Source organism: Anolis carolinensis, chromosome 1 (genome assembly GCF_035594765.1).
Source record: "Anolis carolinensis isolate JA03-04 chromosome 1, rAnoCar3.1.pri, whole genome shotgun sequence".
Taxonomy (NCBI): Eukaryota; Metazoa; Chordata; class Lepidosauria; order Squamata; family Dactyloidae; genus Anolis; species Anolis carolinensis.
The window spans coordinates 136966108-136989945 of NC_085841.1; the positions used below are offsets into that span (position 1 = coordinate 136966108).

General features: G+C 41.8%; 1 protein-coding gene across 4 annotated transcripts in view; it reads right to left on the bottom strand.

Moving 5' to 3' along the window:
• csmd1 (CUB and Sushi multiple domains 1) overlaps window positions 1-23838 on the bottom strand; it is a 1478446-nt gene that overhangs the window by 393948 nt on the left and 1060660 nt on the right. For all 4 annotated transcript variants that reach the window (XM_062969106.1, XM_062969107.1, XM_062969108.1 and 1 more), the window contains 2 exons: window positions 18506-18630; window positions 12560-12681 (listed from right to left, as the gene is read on the bottom strand). In XM_062969106.1, coding sequence (XP_062825176.1) covers window positions 12560-12681; window positions 18506-18630 — 247 coding nt within the window. The remainder of the gene's footprint in view (window positions 1-12559; window positions 12682-18505; window positions 18631-23838) is intronic.

Consider the following 23838-nt stretch of genomic DNA (forward strand, 5'->3'; position numbering starts at 1 on the left):
ATGTCATCAAAGCCAAAATTGAAAAGTTGACAACAGATCCCAAATGTAGACTCTGCAAGGAAGCAGATGAAACAATAGATCGCGTCCTCAACTGCTGCAAGAAGATCGCACAGACAGACTACAAGCAGAGGCATAACACCGTTGATCAGATGATTCATTGGAACTTGTGCCACAAATAGCATCTGCCTGCGACAAAGAACTGGTGGGATCACAAGCCGAAAAAAGTTACAGAGAATGAGCATGTCAAACTACTCTGGCACTTCCGAATTCAGACAGACAGGGTTTTGGAACACAATACTCCTGACCTCACAATCGTGTTAAAAGACAAAGTATGGATTGTCAATGTTGCAATCCCAGGTGACAGCAGGATTGAGGAGAAACAACTGGAAAAGTTGACACGATATGAGGATTTAAAGATCGAACTACAAAGACTCTGGCACAAGCTAGTCAAGGTGGTCCCAGTGGTGATCGGCACACTGGGTGCAGTGCCTAAAGGCCTTGGTCTGCACTTAAATAAAATTGGTGCTGACAAAATTACCATCTGCCAGCTGCAGAAGGCCACCTTACTGGGACCTGCTCACATTATTCACTGATACATCACACAGTCCTAGACACTTGGGAAGTGTCCAACGTGTGATCCAATTCAACAGCCAGCAGAGTGTCTGCTGTGGACTCATCTTGTTGTGTTTCAAATAATAATAATAATAATAATAATAATAATAATAATAATAATAATAATAAACACTTTATGTTTGGGACTCGGGGCAGCTGGTTGGGTGAAGCCCAACCAATATAATTAAGCAGAGAAACAACAGCATAAATACAATTCAAAGTATAAAAATAAAAACAATAATCTATATATATAAAAGAGTGATGGCATCACAGCAATTCACAAAACAACAAAAGTACAGGCCCCCCAACCTCAAAATTTGACAACACAACCCATCATCCACGCCTCAAGGTTCATACAACAAAAAGAAAAGAAAAATAAAGTCCTAATTAGAGGGAGAGCAATATTTTTTTTATCCAATTGCTGCCAGTTTAGAGGGCTAATCTCTGCCCACTTGGTTGCCTAGCAACCAAGGGACAGCCAGGTTTCAGTTAGGGGACAGGCGGATGTAGGCCTCACTTAGACTTCTTCCACAGATTATCTAATTTGCACTGGATTATATGGCAGTGTAGACTCAAGGCCCTTCCACACAGCTATATAACCCATTTATAATCTTATATTATCTGCTTTGCACTGGATTATCTTGACTCCACACTGCCATATAATCCACTTCAGTGTGCATTTTATACAGCTGTGAAGAAGGGGCCTCATATAATCCAGTTCTAAGCAGACAATATAAGATTATCAATATACAGTAGAATCTCACTTATCCAACGTAAACAGGCCGGCAGGATAAGTGAATATGTTGGATAATAAGAAGGGATTCAGGAAAAGCCAATTAAACATCAAATTAGGTAATCGTTATACAAATTAAGCACCAAAACATCATATTATACAACAAATTTGACAGAAAAAAGTAGTTCCATGCGCAGTAATGCTATGTAGTATTTACAGTAGAGTCTCACTTATCCAACACTCACTTATCCAACGTTCTGGATTATCCAACGCATTTTTGTAGTCAATGCTTTCAATATATCGTGGTATTTTGGTGCTAAATTCATAAATACAGTAATTACTATATAGCATTACTGTGTACTGAACTACTTTTTCTGACAAATTTGTTGTCTAACATGATGTTTTGGTGCTTAATTTGTAAAATCATAACTTAATTTGATGTTTAATAGGGTTATCCTTAATTCCTCATTATCCAACATATTCGCTTATCCAACATTCTGCCGGCCCGTTTATGTTGGATAAGTGAGACTCTACTGTACTGTATTTACAAATTTACCACTAAAATATCACAATGAATTTAAAACACTGACTACAAAAACATTGATTATGAAAAGGCAGACTGCGTTGGATAATCCAGAACATTGTATAAGCGAATGTTGGATAAGTGAGATTCTTCTTTAATATGAAATAATTACTGGGATAGAATAATGCAGAACAATATAATCTCTAAAACCAGGACAGTAAATAAACAGGGGAATTCCACACAGGAAACAATCAGGGCCAGCTAACACCTCCCAACAAAGTATTCCCATCATCAAAGTCTGGCAAATCCTGTTTTCTCAGGGCCACAGACAGTAGAAGCACATAAAATATCGCAAACAACACCACTCTGAAAACAAGGGAATTCCAGACAGGAAACAATCAGGGCCAGCTAACACCTCCCAACAAAAAAATTCACTCAGGGAGGAAACAGCCAGGCTTTAAAGCTGCAAGGCCATTACATCCTAATCATTTTTCCTAATTGCAGCATTCATACTTGCCTCCAACAAACAAAAAAATATTTTTTTTGTTTGTTGGAGGCAATCAGAAATATTGTATATTCACAACCTTTAGGAAATAATATCCCCTGATGGCGCAGCGTGTTAAAGCGCTGAGCTGCTGAACTTCTGGACCGAAAGGCCGCAGGTTTGAATTGAGGATCAGAGTGAGCCCCCACTGTTAGCCCCAGCTTCTGCCAACCCAGAAGTTCGAAAACATGCAAATGTGAGTGCATCAATAGGTACTGCTCCGGAGGGAAGGTAACGCCACTCCATGTAGTCATCCCACATGACCTTGGAGGAGTCTACAGACAACGCCGGCTCTTCGGCTTAGAAATGGAGATGAGCACCAACCTCCAGAGTCAGACACGACTGGACTTAATGTTTGGGGAAAACCTTTACCCTTGACCCTAACTACCACCAATTCCTCAATACTTTATTTCCCATACCACCAGACTTCGCCACAGCAACGCGTGGCCGGGTACAGCTAGTACAATATAAAACAGGAGTATTATTTATTTATTTATTTATTTATTTTTCAAACTTATATGCCGCCACTCCCCTAGGGCTCGGAGCGGCTTACAAGAACCGGCTAAAATCAACAATTTAAAAAACATTTTAAAAACATCATTTTAAAAAAATCTTTAAAACATCCTAAAAGCACCTTTTAAAACATCAGCAACAGAACTCAAAAGCCTGCCGAAACAGGTGATCTTACATGCCCTGCGGAAGGCCAACAAGTCCCGCAAGGCACGAACTTCAGGTGGCAAGGTGTTCCACAGAGATGGCGCCACTACTGAAAAGACTCTGCGTCTAGTTGCAGTTAGACGCAAGGTCTTAAAACTGGGGACTTCCAGCAGGTCTTGGTCCTCAGAACGGAGGGATCTCTGGGGTTTGTAGGGGGTGAGGCGGTCCCTCAGGTACATCGGCCCTGGACCATGTAAGGCCTTGAAGGTAAGCACCATCACTTTGAAAGTGATCCGGTGCTCAATTGGTAAGCAGTGCAGCTGCCGTAAGATTGGTGTTATGTGGCATCTCATCGGGACTCCCGCAAGGAGCCGGGCAGCTGCATTTTGCACCAATTTGAGCTTCCGGATCACCGACACAGGAAGGCCAATGTAAAGGGCATTACAGTAATCCAGTCTCGAGATGACTGTAGCCTGGATCACTGTAGCCAGGTTGTCCCTAGATAGATAGGGGGCTAGCCGTCTAGCCTGCCGAAGATGAAAAAAGGCAGTTTTGGTAACGGCGGAGACCTGGGCCTGCATCGTCAGTGAAGGGTCCAAGAGGACTCCCAGACTCTTTACTAGTGAAGACGGGCGTAGCACTTCGCCATCCAGGGTTGGCAACTGGATATCCCCACTGCCCGGTCGGCCCAGCCATAGGATCTCCGTCTTTGCTGGATTCACCCTCAACCTACTGGAACACAACCATCCAATAATGGCCTCGAGGCACTGGTGAAAACTGTCGGGTACAGACTCCGGTTGGCCTTCCATCTTTAACACAAGCTGAGTGTCGTCAGCATATTGATAACACTCGAGCCCGAAATCTCGGACCAGCTGAGCAAGTGGTTGCATATAGATGTTAAACAACAGAGGGGAGAGAATGGCCCCCTGAGGAACCCCACAATGTAGAGGGGACCTCTCAGAGACCAGGCCCCCCCTCTCCACTCGCTGTCCACGGTTGTGAAGAAAGGAGGCCAGCCAATTTAAAGCTGTCCCCCTAACTCCAGCAACGGCAAGGCGGTGGGTCAGAAGATTGTGATTGACTGTGTCAAATGCTGCTGTGAGATCCAATAACCAAGCAACATCGACCCGCCCCGGTCAAGCTGGCATCAGAGATGATCTGTGATGGAAACCAATACAGTCTCTGTCCCATGCCCCGCACGGAAGCCAGACTGGAAAGGATCCAGTCCGGCTGTGTTGTCTAGGAACTGCTGCAGCTGCAACGCTACTGCCCTCTCAATCACCTTGCCCAGAAATTAAAGATTCGAAACTGGGCGGTAGCTGGAGGGAACCAAACGATCTAAATCTGTTTTTTTCAGCAGAGGAGAGACCACTGCTTCTTTTAATCCCTCTGGAAAGACTCCTTGCTCAAGGGAGCTGTTTATTATCTTCAGCAGCGGGTCACGTAATCCCTCCAAGCAGGATTTTACTAACCAAGAGGGACACGGGTCGAGGGAGCAAGTGGTCGGTCTAGCTGCAGCTATGAGCCTATCGAGACCCTCTGCGTCCAGTGGGATGAACTGGTCGAGGGTGGGCCCAGCAATTGGCCACGGAGTCTCAAGTTCTTAACAGTTTAACAGTTTAATATGTTATAACATATTATAACAGTTAATAATATCAGTCAACCACCAGGCACACTACATAGGTGGAGAGATTGAAGCAGCTATGCAAGAATAAATGATAAGTTAATGTGCATAGATAATAAGGGCCTAATAAAATGCAGGGTAGGGGTATAATACCATCTAGGGCAGATTATCTGATTGTTGTCTCACCAAAGGCCAACCGAAACATCCAGGCCTTTAGTTGTTTCCTGAAGGAGGATAGCGAGGGATCTAACCTAATCTCCCTGGGGAGGGAGTTCCAGAGTCAGGGGACCACAGCCAAGAAGGCTCTCTCTTTTGTCCCCACCAAATGTAGTTGTGAGGAAGGTAGAAGTGAGAGGAGGGCCTCCCCGGAGGATCCCAGAGATCGCATAGGTTCATAGGGGATGACGGAGTCACGAAGATAGGCAGGTCCCAAACCGTTTATTATAGGTAATAACCTTCACCTTGAATTGGGCCCGGAATATTATCGGCAGCCAATGGAGCTGCTTGAACAGGGGGGTTGACCACTCCCTGTAAGCGGTATACTCCCACGTAGAGTGCTTTACAGTAATCCATCCTTGAGGTAACTAGAGCATGGACCAACATAGTCAAGTCAGATCTCTCAAGTTATGGTCGCAGTTGATGCACTAGCTTTAGTTGTGCAAAGGCCCTCCCGGCCACCGCTGACACCTGAGCATCAAGTGACAGCTATGACAGCGACTTATCATCGCATTAAGACATCTTGGTTTACTGAATACAATAAGATCTCTAGAAAATTCCTAAGGTAAGGTTTGAACGAGGACAGGGGTAAGTAAAACAAGTGTCTTGTCCATAGTGAATTTTAAGTTTGGATTTGTTAGTGGCAATGATATATCAGCTCTCAGCTTCCATCTTCTCACAAATGGCCAGCGCTTTTTGTGTAAAAAGGGCCAGTTTTAAAATAGAGTTTTTATCTGAACCCTGTAGAAGGATATGCAATTTCTCCATATTCTCTAAGTGAGTATGATTCTCCAGCAGAGGGTCTAAATAGAGAGATCGAAGCCTGGTGTAGTAGGGGCATTTTAAGAAAAAATGTTCTGAGTCCTCCACTTCTGCATCTACCTCACGACACCCACAGGTTCTCTTCGTATAGGGGATATTCTGATGTCTACCTAGCTTGGACTTAATGTCGAGCTGATCGAATCTAGCCCAGGTAAAAAGTTTTCTAATATATAATGGAAGAGTCAAGAAGAGGTAAGTTTCCATGCCCACAATTGCATTTAAATTTGGTCAGGTATGGAGTGGCTCTAGCTTGCGCTATGATCATAAGATCATTTTGTGCAGCAATGTCGAGGGCTCTTTGGTATATACCTGAGCACTAGGCTTGATCGATCCACGAAAAATTTGATTCTAAACTCATTTCAAAACTAGAGGGGGGCAGCTTTTCGTTTCTGATGGTATTTCCGAATTTGGCCCCCCAAAAATTTCGAAATTAACGAAAATTCGTTATTTTCTAAATTAATTCGTTAATGGCGGACGCGCATGCGCAATTCCCAAAAACAGCACAGAGGGAGAGGACTTTACAGGACTCTCCCACCCTCATTTTTTGAGTGATCTTCTTCAAACTTGGGAAAGTGGTAGAACACATTTAACACTGATAGCTCACCAAAATTTGGAACGTTTCCCTTATCCTCTGATTTTTGGCGAATTTTCATAGCTTTTATAATAAACCATTTTTTTAATAATTGCAGAAATCTGTTCCTGCTTTGAAAGTCTTATTTCCTGTTAAATTGGGTTGTCTTTACTGTGAAAGTCATTGTTCTACTTCAGAAACTTTGTTTTTGTGGCTGAAACTTTGTTAAATTGGTGTGTGTGTGATATATACTGTGTATATAGTCCCTGCATAATGTGTGTGTGTGTGTGTGTATATAGGTAAAGGTAAAGGTATCCCTTGACGTTAAGTTCAGTCATGTCTGACTCTGGGGGTTGGTGCTCATCTCCATTTCTAAGCCCAAGAGCCAGTGTTGTCCATAGACACCTCCAAGGTCATGTGGCCGGCATGACTACATGGAGTGCCATTACCTTCCCGCCAGAGCGGTACCTATTGATCTACTCACATTGGCATGTTTTCAAGCTGCTAGGTTGGCAGAAGCTGGAGCTAACAGCGGGCACTCACTCTGCTCCCGGGATTTGAACCTGGGACCTTTCGGTCTGCAAGTTCAGCAGCTCAGTGCTTTAACACACTTCGCCATCGGGGCTCATGTATATATAATATACATACACATACACACAATGTGGAGAATATGTGGAAAGTAGATAGATAGATAAGTTGGGAGCCACAGCGAAGGCACCTTCCTGGGAGCAAGGTCTAATAATAATAATAATAATAATAATAATAATAATAATAATAATAATAATAATCCCTTACAATATCCAAGATGGGTACCATTATTGGCAGAGAAAGCCAAGCTGTAGGAGTTGAAATCCAATCATTTATCCTCCCTATAGAATCAATTTTATATGCATTTTTAGCTATAGAAAAGCTAAAATCAGGACAGTAAAAGAACAACACCCAGAAAATGGGAATTCCAGACAGGAAACAATCAGGACCAGCTAATACCTCCCAACAAAGGATTCCCCCAGGTAGGAAGCAGCCAGGCTTTGAAGCTGCAAGGCTATTCAATGCTAATCAAGGTGACCAATTGCAACATTCACACTTGCCTCCCACAGACAAGAGTTCTTTCTCCCACCCTGGACCTTCCACAGATATATAAACCCCACTTGCCTAGCTTCGCACAGACGTCAAAACCTCACCGCCGGGCCCCTCTCTGTCTCTCTCGGTCTCGGCTCCATCCGCCGCCTTCCCGCCTCAGAGAGACACCAGGCCTGAGCTGAGGCGAGGCGGCGGCGGCGGCCATTTCCCCCCTCCGTCTTCCTCCTCCTCCTCCTCGGCCTCCTTCCCCCTCGCCCCTCCCATTGGCTGAGCCCGTGACGCCCCTTTTGCTGAGGGGCAAAAGGAAAGGGCCTGAATGGTTTGGGTGATTTGCAAAAGCTTTTTTTCCTAACGAAGAAAACGACGACATAACGAAAAACGGCCTCTCGCGATTCGAAACCGCGATATCAGACGTGTGGACAACCAATGCTTCAAAATTGCTTCAAAACAAACGAAAATAACGAATTAATAACGGTTAACGGGGAAAACGAATTATTTGAGCAAGCCTACTGAGCACACTTTAGCCCCGAAATTTATTAGCTCGTGTGGGGCAAAACCTATCTTGCTGACCGTGTGACCGAGTCTGCTTAGCCATGATGACCACTCTTTGTGGTTTTCTTGTTCTAATAGGCATATGGCTGGGAGTCTATGTGGTTGCATTTGTCTTATTTTGTACCACCAATTGATCTGTCTCTTCAGGATTACTGTGGAAATTGGGGGTACCCCCATCTCTGCTCTCACAGCAGCTGAGAGGGATGATCTCTCCACACCTAAGCCAATTTTCAAGTGGCGAAGTTGGAATCTTTCTACCAATGCCAGATCTTGATCCCCCCCATATTTCAGCTCCATACAAAGCAATGGGGAACACCTTGGCCTTGAGAACCTTTAGAAAGGGATGTAAAGATAATTATGATTACATAATTTATGAATTGCCTACGTGGCATTATCAGCTTTTGCGATACTTAATTTTAGGTGTTGGGACCATGCCCCAGAGGCCGCAAAGTGTAGGCCTAGGTAGTTAGATATCCTCACTTGTTCCACTTTGTGTCCATCAAGGTGCCAGTTGTAAACCTTAGTTTTCTTGCCAAAGACCATTCTTTTGGATTTTTCTTTATTTATGGTGAGGGCATTTTCAGCACAGTATTGGCTAAGTTTTTGCAGAGACCTCCTTAACCCAACGGGGGTGGTGGATAACAGAACTATGTCATCTGCGTATATCAAAATATTTAATTCCCTATCCATAATCTTTGGACCGTGACATTCTTTCATTTTCAAATATTCCACAATATCATTTATATAAAAATTAAAACAGAATAGTGCCAGCAGACATCCCTGTCTCACACCCCTAGTTGAAGCTATTCCATTGGAGGCCGCCCCGCTATTACCTAATCTCACTTTAACAGAGGAATCAGCATATAAAGCAATCAGAAGAGCCAGGAGTCTTTTGTCTATGTTAGACATCGAAAATTTCCTCCAAAGTAACCCACGGCTTATAGAGTCAAAAGCAGCAAATAGGTCTATAAAAGCAACATATAAACTTCTATTCAATGAAGGATATTTGTCAATTACATGCTGAAGAACGAAAGCGTTGTCTATAGTGGGGTAGCCTTGCCTGAAGCCAGCTTGTTCTTCCTTTATAATCAGATTATTTTCAGCCCATTCCTCTACTTTGTCTAGAAGATATCTTGCATAGATCTTTGCTGTAATGTCAATCAGGCTGATTGGGCGATAATTCCTAGGGTCAGCTTTGTCCCCTTTCTTAAAGATTGGCACTATAATGGTTAGTTTCCAGCCTGATGGAACAGAACATGCCTTATTTATATGCTTGAATAGGCCCGCTAGTAATTGAGCCCACCAGTCTATATTTTGCTTAAACAGTTCTGGGGGGAGAAAATCTTCGCCTGGGGCTTTGTTTGCTTTCAGCCTTGTTATAATTGTTTTCACTTCCGCTGATTGCACTAGTGGCCATTGCGGGAGGGGATCTGCTCCTACTATTGAATTAATACTTAATTCCTCCATTCGGGACTGTGGTGTGTTAAATAAATCCATGTAGAAGTCTTCCCATTGGGCCGCTGGAATGGGTGAATCGATATCAAATCGCACTTCCTTTAATTTTTTGGCCACAATATCCCAAAAGAAAATGGAGTTGTGTGTGGAAATAGTCAGTTCAAGATCGGACCATACTTTCATATTATAGCACTTCTTTTTATCTGTGATTAGTTTTTTATATTGCCGTCTAATTTTTAACATGTGGGCATGTGTATCTGAATTGTGGGTATGTTGGAGTACTCTTATTGCACATTTCAATTGCTTCTTTTTTAGTTGACATTCCTGATCAAACCACTTGTTGGCATTCAAAGTGGTCAGTGGAGGTTTTTTATTAGGTTTCTCTGTCAGCACCCCCTTTAAGCCACTGATTAAAGAATTATAGGCATCAAAAACAGCCTCTATACTGTTTGTCTCCAACTGGATTTCTTTTTTGAGAATGTCGACTTCTGGGGAGTCGATGATGTCCATTAGGTGAGTTAAATTAACAATTCTATCATTTAAAAAAAGTACCGTATTTTTCGCTTTATAAGACGCACTCCCCCCCCCCAAAAAATAGAGGGAAAAAGTCAGTGCATCTTATAAACGCAATATGACCTCATTTAAATATTTTCCAAGGCCTGGGCCTCATAGCCACTTCCCTCAGCTTAAGAAGCAAATCCTCCGAGCCACGTGGGAGGCCCTCGTTCCTCCTTTCAGTCCTCTCGCTCCCCCCCTTCTGTTCCAAGATGGTACGGCCCATGCCTTAGCGCACACTCACCCGGGCTGCCATCACCGGCTTGCTTTGGGGGACGACGAAGGGAAAGGCGTTTGCCGCGAGGCCTCGCCCCCCTGAGGCTGCGGTGCCGGCTTCGGCGCCGCCGGGTGCAGCCTTGGCTGCCTTCGCACTTTGCCCACCATGGCGGCCCGGAGAAGGAGAGCACGAAACCCAGGGAAGCAGCAAGCGAGCGAGGGAAGCTCAAGGAGGACATAAAAGGAATTCCTCTGCGCGCTGGCTCAAGGCTTCCCCTCGGAAACACGACGTCTGGAGGCAAGGTTTCGCCCTGCCTGTTTATACCGCGAAGCAGAAGCTTCTGCTGGTTGCTATGGGAACCCAGCCCGGCTGGCCTAGCTGCCTCCTTCTGAGACAGGCGCCATAATAATAATAATAATAATAATAATAATAATAATAATAATAATAATAATAATAATTTTCCTCCTCTGAAAACTAGGTGCGTCTTATCATCAGGTGCGTCTTATAAAGCGAAAAATACGGTAGATGTTTTGTTCTTCTTTGACTAAGACCATTTGGAACTTAATAAATAACTTTCATGACATCATAAAAAGAGGCATATTTAGAATACTTTTCAAGAAAATTATGGAGCATGGAATTCTTTTAATTTTTTATACAATGTTGGGTCAATAACATAACAAATGCTGATTGTGTCAAGAACCTATCTCAATAACCTATCTTGACAGAATAGCAAATATAACATATAACACATTAAACACAGAAGTGTCCTTGCCTTGCAATTTTGTAACACAAAAGCAATCTATTTTATAATCCTTCTTTACAAGTTCAATGAAAATGTGTGATCAACTTTTGGTCTATCCCAATTTTAGAATGCAGTTTCAGAATGGCTCTGCCCTTGAATTTATAAAGCAAACATGAACAATACATAGCAAGCAGTAGCTGACAGAGAATGCCTTGTAGTCTCTTCTAATTCAGTCTGGGCCACAGAATCTGGTGCGTTCTGATTAACTTCTGTGTGGGATTCAAAGATCAAAATCTAGGGACTTCTTCACATAGGGCTTTTTGAGCCCTTTTTCTTCATTAGGTGGAACCTGCCAAGCGTCATCAGACAACGCTGGCTTGGCCCTGCCCACATTCCTCCCAAAGAGGAGGGTAAGTGTCACAAGACACTCCACGGTAGAAAGGAAAGTGGGCTCCTGTGAGCTTTCCGGGCTGTATCGCCATGTTCCAAAAGCATTCTCTCCTGATGTTTCACCCACATCTATGGCAGGCATCCTCAGAGGTTGTGAAGTCTGTTGGAAACTAGGCAAGTGGGGTATATATATCTGTGGAATGTTCAGGGTGGGAGAAAGAACTCTCGTCTGTTGGAGCAACTGGGAAAGTTGCAATTGGGCACCTTGATTAGCATCAAATGGCCTTGCAGCTGCAAAGCCTGGCTGCTTCCAGCCTGGGGAAATCTTTTGTTGAAAGGTGTTAGCTGGCCCTGTTTGTTTCCTGTCAGAAATTTCCCAGTTTTTTTAGTGTTGCTTTCACCCCTTGGGAGGCACTCCGTGCACATTGCTGGGCAGCAGAGCACATGGGGCACTTCCCTGGGCCGAGGGCTCGCCGAGGGACGGGCCCCGTCTCTCGGCGAGCCCTCTTCCCTTGGGAGGTGCTCCGTGCGCATTGCTAGGCAGCAGCATGTACAGAGGGCTTCCTTGGGCTGAGGGCTCGCCGAGCACTCGCCCCTTGGGAAGCGCCCTGTAAGCGTTGCTAGGCAGCAGCGCTCACGGGGTGCTTCCCTAAACTGGATTGCCGGGAGGGATAATAGGGCCTCCTTATTATCTGTCAGTTCCGGTTATTCGATATTCGGCCCGCCTGTTTATGTCAAATAACCGGAACTCTACTGTAATACAGTTCTGATGAAGATGTAGCATCTATGTAAAACACTTAAACAATGATTACACTAAAATCTAGTGTCTTCCTATAAACAAACTCAGCAAAGCTCAGAAATGCTGAGTGGTATAATGTTTTTACAATATTACTGAACCCAAATGTGCGCTATGCAAATAAAACTACTTAATATTCTGAGTTCTTAAATCCAAATACTTAAAAAAAAATACTTACCCATGCAGTTGGAAACTACTGAATGACAAAGCAGATCTATCAACTGTATTGCTACCTACCATGCTTATTGAAATATTGATATATAATATGCAAATAACTATTTTCCATATTTTTCCTAGTGGCATAGTAGACATATTTTATGAACAAAACATGTACAATACACTCTCAGCCTTATTTACTCTGTGGGTGTTGCTGCTAAGAAAAAGGCTGATACAGGGAATTTTAACCAATACTTAAGGACAACAGGTATCAATTAATTGCATGCAAACACCTACAGAGATAGAAAGCATACCTTTTCTGGATCGAGGGTTGTTATAACCCACACACAATGTGCATTGTCTTCATACTGTACAGGATAATTAGGTGATGTAATAATCCCACTAGGTCCACGGAGGTTGGAACCACATGTTCTGGCTAGGAGAATAAAAAAGATCAAAATGACAACAACTGCTATGGACATGAAAATTATTTATAAAAGAGATATTAGACAATATATTCGTATATTACGCCTATTTATAGAATCCATGCTGACCATCTTAGTTTATCACTATCCAATAATTACAGAGTACCAACAATTTCTAATTAAAATGAAAATCAGTGACAAAACTTCTAATGGTAGTGGAACCATTGACAGTAAGCTTTTCACAGTTGACATAGATCTTTGGTTTCAAAATGGCTGGATAACAAGAGATGTTTGTTTTTGTTTTTTTGTTTTTTTGTTTTGCTTTCGTATTCCATCATGACTATTGGAGAATGTTGAAATGTGAAAAACATGCTTCATTTTCAGAATAAACTAAGGACCTCATCACATGGCGGGTGGCGTTGGGGTTCCTCTTCAGGGTGAGGCATGGGGCCCTTTTCTCGCCGGCAGGACAATCATATGGAGGGAAATAAGGAGTGTGCGTAGTGCATGCAGCTTCCCCTAATGGAGCTGGCATGGATCTGGCCATACGGGAAGCCTCTTGTGTTGCCAGATCTATGGAGGGAAGCTGCACACTCCTTGCTCTTCTCCATGTGAGTGCCCTGCCAGCTGGTGAGGAGAGGGCCCCATGCCTCACCTCAAAGAGGAATACTACCTCTGGCCACTTCCAGCTGTGTGAAGAGTTCCTAAGTACAATATGTGGCCCAACAAAACATCAGTCTGTTTACATTGTTATTGCTTGTGAATCTTAGTAAGAAACCAAGCAATAAATCAATCGAAACACAATTTGTGTTGCTTCTATATGTGAGGAAACATATAGATTCCAGGCTCTTACTAATGTGGAGTGTTTCCTATTGTTCATTAATCAAATCCATGGATGGTATAATGTACCTGTTATAAATGTACTAATATGTTGTTTTAACGCATAAGAACAAAAAAATTGCAATATCCACTTAACTCTGATCCCCATATTTTTTCAACATGTTGATTCACTATATGATGCCCAACTAGGTTCTATTTAACTAAGAATACATATGTCATTGTCTAGTATGTTGAAGACATGAAGAATTAAAAGTGTCGGTAGCCTCACTGATTTGAGTAAAGCTGAAATTAATTAATAGCACTTAGCGGAATTTGATTCCATTGATACATGTAATTGAATTTGAAAAGTCCTTTTGAATTAATAACACCCACTCATTGTAGCCAAATGTGAGTCCTAGTGCTCATGGAAGGAACCATATTTAGTCAAATCTAATGTACACCTTTTTTGGCTAAACTATATTGCCAAAATGGAAGTGCATTTGAATCTCACACATGAACTTGCCTGTAGCATTAGCCAAGACATCCCAACTGAAGATGGAGTACAAAGAGGCCTAGCTTCCCACCAGCCTTTTCGTAGCCACCACCAGCTTCCTTCCAGATCTGGCAGAGGGACCTAGCTTTCCACCAGACTTTTTGTGGTCACTGCTGCCTCGCATTACATTTGACAGCAAATCCTCTGTTTTTGTAATGCATACCTTCAAAACTGAGGAGCATATCACATTCAATGGCACATTATACTCGTGTAAATACAGTCTGAGGGATGGGTAGCTCTTTCAAATCCTTTAATGTGAACTTTGACTTTAAAAAAAACTTGCAACCTTTTTTATGCCAAATATAGATGGCTACAGTGTTCTGGGAAGCTTTTAAAAATATCTGTGCATGTTGATGAAGACTTTTTTCTGCTCATGGGAGACACTGTGATCCTGGCTTTTGTATGTACTTTAAACACAAATGATATCTCTTCATATTGCTGGGGCGAATTTCCCCCTTAATCAGAGAGCTAAACATTTTCTCAACATGCAAAAACTTCCTATGATTTGAGTCTTTTCCTCATTAGTACTACATAAAATCACTGGATTGCATCATATTCATTTTAAATATAGATGAATTACAAACGGGGGGGGGGGGGGGGAGTTCACCCGTAAGACAAACTAGGCAGTTGCCTGGAGTGCCATTTTCTTTCAGGTGCAGTTTTGGAGCTCCTATGCGTGCGCACCCCCCCCCCCCCCCCGGGCCATGGCTCTGGCAGCAAGAAGATGAAGAAGGTGAGGTGAAGGGCGGTAAACATCCCCATGGAGCTTCAAATCCCGCCTTTCCAGGAAGCTCCACAGGGGCGCTTCTGCAGCACCGCCCACCTGCACTGTGACTGGCTGTGCACATCCATCATTCTCGCAGCAGAAAGCCCCTCCTTGGGAAGGGGGCGGTGTTAGAGAATCTCTAACACCGCCCCCTTCCCAAAGGAGGGGCTTTCTGCTGCGAGAGTGATGGATGTGCGCGGCCAATCACAGCGCGGGTTGGCGGTGCTGCAGAAGCGCCCCTGTGGAGCTTCCTGGAAAGGCGGAATTTCTATCTCCAGGCTGGAGGAACCCCCACCCCCACCCCCCGCCGCCACCACCGCTGCACCGAGGAGCCTTGCATCATGGGTTCCTTAGAGGGACTTACCCGTGGCGAAAGGCTTCTGAATCTGGAGCAGGAGGAGGAGGCCGCACGGAAGGAGCCTCCCCCTGCTGGGCTCTGCAGGCTTAGCCCCCTCCTGGCCCCAAAAGCAAAGGCCACACTTTGCACATGCTCTAGGGCAGTCTTTCTCCACCAGCCTCCTGGCTTGGAAAGTTTGCAGGGAGCTATACGAATGGGAGGTCTCCTGGGAAAGGCTTCTCCCTCAAAAACACCACAGGCGATGCCGAGGAGAGGGGAGAAGAGGAAGGAGGGGCCCCTGAAGGGCATCTAGTCACATCCCTGGCAGCCAGGGAAGAGAAAAAAGACTCCACTGGGCTCCCAGGAAGTCTATACTTCACTAGAGTTGGAAGGGGTCCCCAAAGGGCATCCAGCCCCAGTTCAAAAACCATAGGGCCAAATTACCTTGGGCCGGCCCTGATTACACAGTTAAACACAAATGTCAAATCAAACATTGCTTATTTTTGGACACTTAGGCTTTTATTGCTGTCGACTATTCATCCAGGGAAACTTTATAATAGATGTTTTCATATCACATGTATAACATTAGAAATAACATTATGACTCACATGTAATAACATTATTACATGAACTCATAGTACCTGTTCAAGTGACAGCAAGATAGTAATATTGCTTCAATTTCTACAAGTAAAACACTGATGCAACTTCTGGGCAATTTATCTAGAATAAGTTATGACAAAAGCCAGAATTGAGAGGACAGTTTAAACCAAGAATTGATATACTATCTTCTAATTTGTTTTTGTTTTTTAATAAAACAAAGTGTATGAACTGGATATCAAGAGAGGTAATTCCTAAAATGTTAGAGATCCTTCACTGAAAATTAAAGTTGCAAAAGACTACTTATCTATTAAACAGATGAAATATTGTCTTACTAGGCATGAAGTGACTCAAGTTGCTCCTGACACGAAAAACCCCCCAAAAAACAACTAGGCATGGTACAGTATAAGATAAAACCAGAACGTATCAATTTCACAGGTACTCATTTAGCATACTATAAGCCTAAATACTTTCTTAGACCAGGACTTCTTAAACTTTTTCCACTCATGATCCTTTCTTTGCCTGAGAAACTTACACAACTTCAGGAAATACAGGTATATAAAGTAGGTATTAAGTGACAACAAATCATAAATAAATGTATTATAAGCCAATTGTTTGGTATTTCATCTTTTATTAAAGATGAAAGCAAATTGTATAGAACCAAACTGAATGAGAAAAATCTAAAGGTTTCACAGAACAAAGGTTGACTAATCCATTCCATATTTTGTAGGGTTTTTTTTAAAAAAAATGCATAACTAACACAACAGTGATGTCTGCGTGTATATGTATGTGTGAAAATGTAAGGTCTTTTCTACAGTAGAGAACATTGAACGTCACTTTTTAGCACTCAGGTTGGTCTGTTTTTCCTGTGCTTACATCTAAAATATTTAAAGCTGCTGGAGTCCAGAGAATAATGTGCTTTCTTCACCAGCAGTAACATATTGTCGAGAGCTATTTTAGGGCATGCTGTTCTTGAATAGGCAATTAAGAGCCATTAGATTTATGGAGTCAAAAATAGCTAGTGCAAGGTAGAAAAACATCATGAAGAATCTTGAACAATTATCTTCATGTTCTTTGCTGACTTTGCTATTGTGGGCTTTCTGTTTTCACAGCAGCATCCTCTGCAGGTTTTCCAGTTCTCATGATGCCATTCACAATATTTAGCTATAGAGCCATCCATCCTTCCGGGAATCCTGGGGTTCATAGTCTGTTGAACTCATTAGAACCCTCTGGGTGACCATTCTAAATGCTCATATTCAAACTGTAAACCCCAGGTTTCCATACGATGGAACCACAGTAATGCTATGATTATATAGTGTGAACAGGTCCTAGAAGCTGAATCCGATTTCAAAACATAGTCTCAGCACCAGGTTGTATGGGACAGAGTAGCCTCTTAGCTTCAGAGCTTGGGGGTTTTCTATCTAGGGGAAATCTTGGTTGGCCAGGTTGAATAGCACTGAATAGCCTTGCTGCTTGCAAGCCTGGCCGCTTTCTACCTTGCGGAATCCTTGGTTGGCCAGTTTGAATAGTAATTAATAGTCTCACTATGGCAGGTATGAATGTTGCAATTAGCCACCTTGATTAGCATTTAATGGCCTTGCAGCTTCAAAGCCTGTTTGCTTCCTGCCTGGGGGAATCCTTTGTTAGGAAGTGTTAGCTGGCCCTGATTGTTTCCTTTCTGGAATTCCCAATTTCCCTGCTTTCCGAGTGATGCTCCTTATTTAGTTTTTGAGATTATATTGTTCTGTATTATTATACCACAGTAATTATTTCATATTTCAGTAGATTCTCACTTATCCAACATTTGCTTATCCAATGTTCTGGATTATCCAACGCAGTTGGCCTTTTAGTAGACAATGTTTTTTGTAGTCAATGTTTTCAATACATTGTGATGTTTTGGTGCTAAATTAGTAAATACAGTAATTACTACATAGCATCACTGTGCATTGAACTACTTTTTCTGTCAAATTTGTTGTATAAAATGATGTTTTGGTGCTTAATTTGTATAATGATTACCTAATTTGATGTTGAATCGGCTTTTCCTTAATCCCTTATTATTATCCAACATATTTGCTTATCCAACATTCTGCCGGGGTGTTTATGTTGGATAAGTGAGACTCTACTGTATATTTATAATCTTATATTATCTGCTTAGAACTGGATTATATGAGGCTCCTTCTACACAACTGTATAAAATGCACACTGAAGTGGATTATACGGCAGTGTGAACTCAAGATATTCCAGTTCAAAGCAGATAATATAAGATTAGAAATGGGTAATACAGCTGTGTGGAAGGGCCTTGAGTTTACACTGCCATATAATCCAGTTCAAATCAGATAATCTGTATTATATAGGCAGTGTGGAAGAGGCCTGATTGAAGAGGCCCTGGGTGCCATTAAATGGCTGAGTGGGTTGCTAGGAGACAAGGTGGGTGGAGCCTATCCTTCTAACTGGCAGCAATGGGAAAGAAACAGTTATTCCTCTCCCTCTAATTAGGACTATTTTTCTCGGGTTTTTTTTAATGTAAATACAAAGTCCGGATAACCATGTCTTTTGTGGCCAAATTCGTTGTGTTTTGGTTGTGTACTTTTGTTGTTAAGTTAAGGGGAAAATTATCAGAACATATATATATATATATATATATATATATATATATATATATAGAGAGAGAGAGAGAGAGAGAGAGAGAGAGAGAGAGAGAGAGAGAGAGAGAGAAATGTTATTTTGCACTTTTCAGGGAATCCTCCAGTGAAGAATACTCACCACGGCATATGGGCCGATGGTCACTCCAAGCAGCAAGTGTATCTGTCACCTTTTGACAAGTTATACTTTTTGCACCTTGAAGCACATAGTTGTCATCACAGCTGAACTGGACACTAGCCCCAACCCTAGGGAATGAATAACACAGTTAATACAGGATTAATTTTGCTATGTCAGTACACATTTAAGTTACAATGCAAACTAAACACTAATCCTGATGCATCAATAATTAAATGAAATATATACCAAGAACTTTGCTGTTCATAGGATATTGTTCATATATGACAATGGAAAAGCCCAGTCTGTTCATAATATCCCTGAGGGGGGGATAATATACAGTGTTCCCTCACTACTTTACGGTTCACTTTTTGCAGATTCCCTGTTTTGCGGTTTTTCAACAAGCTCTAAAAGACTATTATAAATCATAAAAAATACAATTTACAGCCTAAGGAAGGGAGGAAGGAGAAGCCAAAGGGAAAGAAACGGAGACCAAGCGGCAACGGGAGGAGAAGGAGGCAATTTATGAACACACGATTGGTTGATAAAGACTTAAATAATGTATAACTACTAAAATAATGTATAAATATTAAAATAAATATAGCATCCCTACTTTGCGGATTTTCACTTATTGCGGGTGGTCCTGGAACCTAACCCCAGCGATAAGTAAGGGAACACTGTATTCATTGAAAGCCAGGATTGTGCAGTGGTCTGAACATTGAATTATGCATCAGGAGAAATGGATTTGAATCCCCATTCAGGCATAGAAACCCATTGGATGACCTTGAGCAAGTCACACTTTTTTTTTTTTTGCCAAGAATACTACATTATACATTTGCCTTAGGGTCACCATAGGTCAGAAATAACTTGAAGGTGCACAAGAAGAATAACAAAGCAACAAATATATAAATTGATTATAGACAGAAGCAAGAAAATGTGGGCAATACACAGAGAAAACTTAAAGCTAGAAACATATTTTCACACAATCACTTACTGACTTGATTAGCTGAGAGCATTTTGTAAAAAAAAATCAGCACTACCCTCTCATTATTGGAGCTATGAGAAACACTGACAAAGTGGCAGAATAGTAGAAAAGGAAAATGAACTATGATTGTGGGCTGAAAAGTGCTTGTGTGCTTGAAGCAGCTGCACCGCCAAGAGAACTTTGGCAGGCAGAACATCGGAAGCTGAACTATTTCTTATTGCACAAAAATCTAAATAAATATGCATTATGTGTTGTTGAAGGCTTTCATGGCTGGGATCACAGGGTTGTTGTATGTCTTTCGGGCTGTGTGGCCATGTTCCAGAAGTATTTTCTCCTGACGTTTCGCCCACATCTATGGCAGGCATCCTCAGAGGTTGTGAGGTATGGATAAACTAAGTAAGGAAAGGAAAGAATGTATATCTGTGTGGCAAGAGTCCTTTCTCACTGGGAAGCCAGCATTAATGTTTCAGTTAATCACCCTAATTAGCATTGGAAAGGTTTTTGTCTCTTGCCTGGGGGCATCCTTTGTTCAGTCATTAGCTGTCCTCTGCCCTCAGAGTGTTGGTTCCCATCTACTGTTTTGATTTTAGAGTTTTTTAATACTGGTAGCCAGATTTTGTTCATTTTCATGGTTTCTTCCTTTCTGTTGAAGTTGTCCACATGCTTGTGGATTTCAATGGCTTCTCTGTGTAGTCTGACATGATAGTTGTTAGAGTGGTCCAGCATTTCTGTGTTCTCAAATAATATACTGTGTCCAGGCTGGTTCATCAAGTGCTCTGCTATGGCTGATTTCTCTGGTTGAATTAGTCTGCAGTGTCTTTCATGTTCTTTGACTTTTGTTTGGGCGCTGCATTTGGTGGTCCCTATGTATAACTTGTCCACAGCTGCATGGTATCCGGTAGACTCCTGCAGAGGAGAGGGGATCCCTCTTTTCCTTCGCTGACCGTAGCATTTGTTGGATTTTCTTTGTGGGTCTGTAGATAGTTTGTAGGACCATTCCAACAACTATCATGTCAGACTACACAGAGAAGCCATTTAAATCCACAAGCATGTGGACAACTTCAAGCATGTGGACAATACAAGAGACAAAAACCTTTCCAATGCTAATTAGGGTGATTAACTGAAACATTAATGCTGGCTTCCCAGTGACAAAGGACTCTTGCCACACCCTGGACTCTACACAGATATATATTCTTTCCTTTCCTTACTTTGTTTATCCATACCTCACAACCTCTGAGGATGCCTGCCATAGATGTGGGCGAAACGTCAGGAGAGAATACTTCTGGAACATGGCCACACAGCCCAAAAGACAATATGCATTATGTTCCAAAAGTGTTTCCTTCAGAGGCTGAAAAGAAAATACTCTTGTTGTATCTAGACCTTCTCCATTTACTTTCAAAAAGCCTGGTTCAGCTTTAAGCGAGAATATAAAATGTAAATCAGGATGTAGGATAGTTATGCTAATAATTTAAAGAATAAAATAAAAGACCAAAAATGGGAATTGATTTTGAAAGTGTAATCTAAAATCCATAAGAGTATTTTATATTTCACTGATGAGGGAACTGGGGGTGGCGACGGCCGACTGGGAGCTCTGGCGTGGACTGGCCCATGAAGTCACGAAGAGTCGGAAATGACTGTGTGAATGAAGAAGAAGATATTTCGCTGAAATCAATGTGACAAATTAGTTACCATGACTAACATCAGCCTCACTTAGTTTCTGTGGGAACAAAGTGTGACCAGTTTCCCTTAATTTAATCATAATATTCAAATGCATTAAGACAGCAATCCTGCACCCTCTGACATGGAAATAATTTTTACCAGTTTCAGTAGAATTGACTGCTGAGTATGCATTAGACTTAATGTGTAGCCTCTTCTCTGTGACATTGAAGCTGTTTTGTCACCTGAGAACATAGAGCAACTTCCTATCCACCTCCCTGGTGATCAAACCCTTGGTGCTTTGTTGCCTGAGAAGGAGGGATGGCTTCCCATCTTCTCCCTGGCAATGAAGCAACGGCAGCAGAAATTGTTTCGGCATCTCCCTCACAAAGTCCAAAGCTGTTTGTGAACACTAGATAACCAGTGATATGGGATTAATGGATACGGGTGCACTATTGTATTCATTTTTCACTTCACTGTTGTTTCATTTTTGATTCCATATCAAGAGCAGACAACTCCCCAGGATGGTGCTGGAGATATACGAAAGCTCAAAGTTGAATTCAGGTAGCATGTAAGAAAACATGTTCTTTTCCCATATGGAATACCCAAAACAGTGGATTTCTGTCTGGAACTACCTTTGTATGCTGTGCTGCACCCTGATTATTATTTTAATTATAAAATCTAATTTCCTTTATAGATTGGTCTTCCACTCTACGAGAACAACAAGCTACCTCAAGCAAATGCTAATACATGCAATAAGAAGTACATTGTGTTAAGAAGAACATCGTGTATCTTTTGCATCTTAGCACATCAAAAACATTATTATGGACAGTTACCCCATTATTGGGAAAATAATGATGATGCTCCACATCATTTGGATGATGTCCCAATATTACAGCTAATAATATCACTGTGGGCTCCAGCATCTCCCTAATGTTGATCTTTGCTAGAAGGTATAATCAGTAGAGAGTAATAAAGTTAAGAGTGAAAATAAAATAGATACAAATCTTATAAATTCTTACAGTTTTGTAAGAACATGTAATTAGAGCTGAAGATCAAATAGGATATCTCTTCCCTTAAAATTCATTGTTTCAAAGGCTTATGTTCTTCTGTGTCTTTAAGTACCGTAATTTACAAAGCAGTAGGTGATCCCTAATACTTCCCCGAAGAGCTTCAAGTTGATTACTATGAATTATAGTCTAACAGACTAATAAAGACTTAGAGCACAAGGTGTTCATTGAATGCATCAGTCATCAGCACATTTGAGCAGCAGAATGTCAGCTTCCAGGCTGACAGACTCGGAAGAGTCCCTCTTGGAAGGAAAAGATCTAGACTAAGGACATCTCTGTGACTTTTCACACAAAGAGCCTGGAATGGGGAATGCAGAGTGATACTTTTCTGTACTAGTCAGATGATAACCAGCATTTGGAAATGTGGTTGTGGAAGTTGGGTTTTTTTTTTTTTTAGAAAATCAGGAGCAGAAATGAAAACAGTCTACTCCTTTACATTTTGCTCAATGCTATACTATGATCTTATATTTGAAACTGACTAATCAATTTTTACCATATGCTCTTTGTGAACTTTGTTACTACTTTTGTAAAATTCTCTTCCTGAAGGAAGCTTAGATCTTTTCAAAATACCCCAGAGAATCAAACTTGGTTCTGGATCTGTTGAAATCAACAACTTTGGTACTAAATACAAACTTATCCTATGGAGATCACACGTCCTGTGGAAATATGGTGAGCAGGATAGTTCTGTTATCTGTCATCAGTGACTGTAAATTTGATAATTCTTTTGAGCCTACTATTCCAAAAGGCAAAATTCAGGGGAAAAAAGGTGAGCCCATTCACACAAGACTAGCACAGCACTATCATTCCACTTTAACTGCCATGGCTGTATCCTAGGAGTGTATCCTAGGGATGGTATCTCCAAGCCCCAAATAAATAAACAAATAAACAAGAAATTCTTCACCATGGCTGTTTCTATATAGCGTTTTACCTATTTGCTAAGTCTCTTTAGAATTGCTTTTTAGATGGTCAGTCTTTTGAAAAAAAAGTAAGATGAGGTGGTGTAAGAATATGAAGATTATTATTTTGTTTCTTGTGATCACAAATTGACTTTTTGAAATAAATGGCCATGAGCTTGAAGAGGCTTGGCTCACTATTCTGTTTGAACTGTCTACATCTAAGACTTGCTTTCCTTGGGTTTATTGTCTTGTCAGTTCCTTGGCTTGACATTCCAGACCTTCAATTGATGTCTCCTTTTGCATATCTAAGAAAGTAATGGGCTCTTTATGGTTGGACTCTGTTTCTCTTCTTTCAACTGCCATTTGTTCTGCGTGTTTCTCATGGTTTAACACTAAGGCAGATTTCCTTCTAACACTAAAGACTAAGGCTATTTATTTAATCAAACACACTCTCTACACTATTGCTATTTATTAATAAAATGAAATCAAGTCCCCTGCCCCCTTTATTTCAAATGAAATCAGGTTCCCCATCCCCTTCAAGCTGACCTATTTCAAATTAGAAATCTATAGAGAGCCCTCGGTGGCACAGCGGATTAAACTGCTAAGCTGCCGAACTTGCTGTACCAAAAGGTTAGTGGTTCGAATCCAGGGAATGGGGTGAGCTCTGGCTGATAGCCCTAGCTTCTGCCAACCTAGCAGTTTGAAAACATGCAAATGTTAGTAGATCAATAG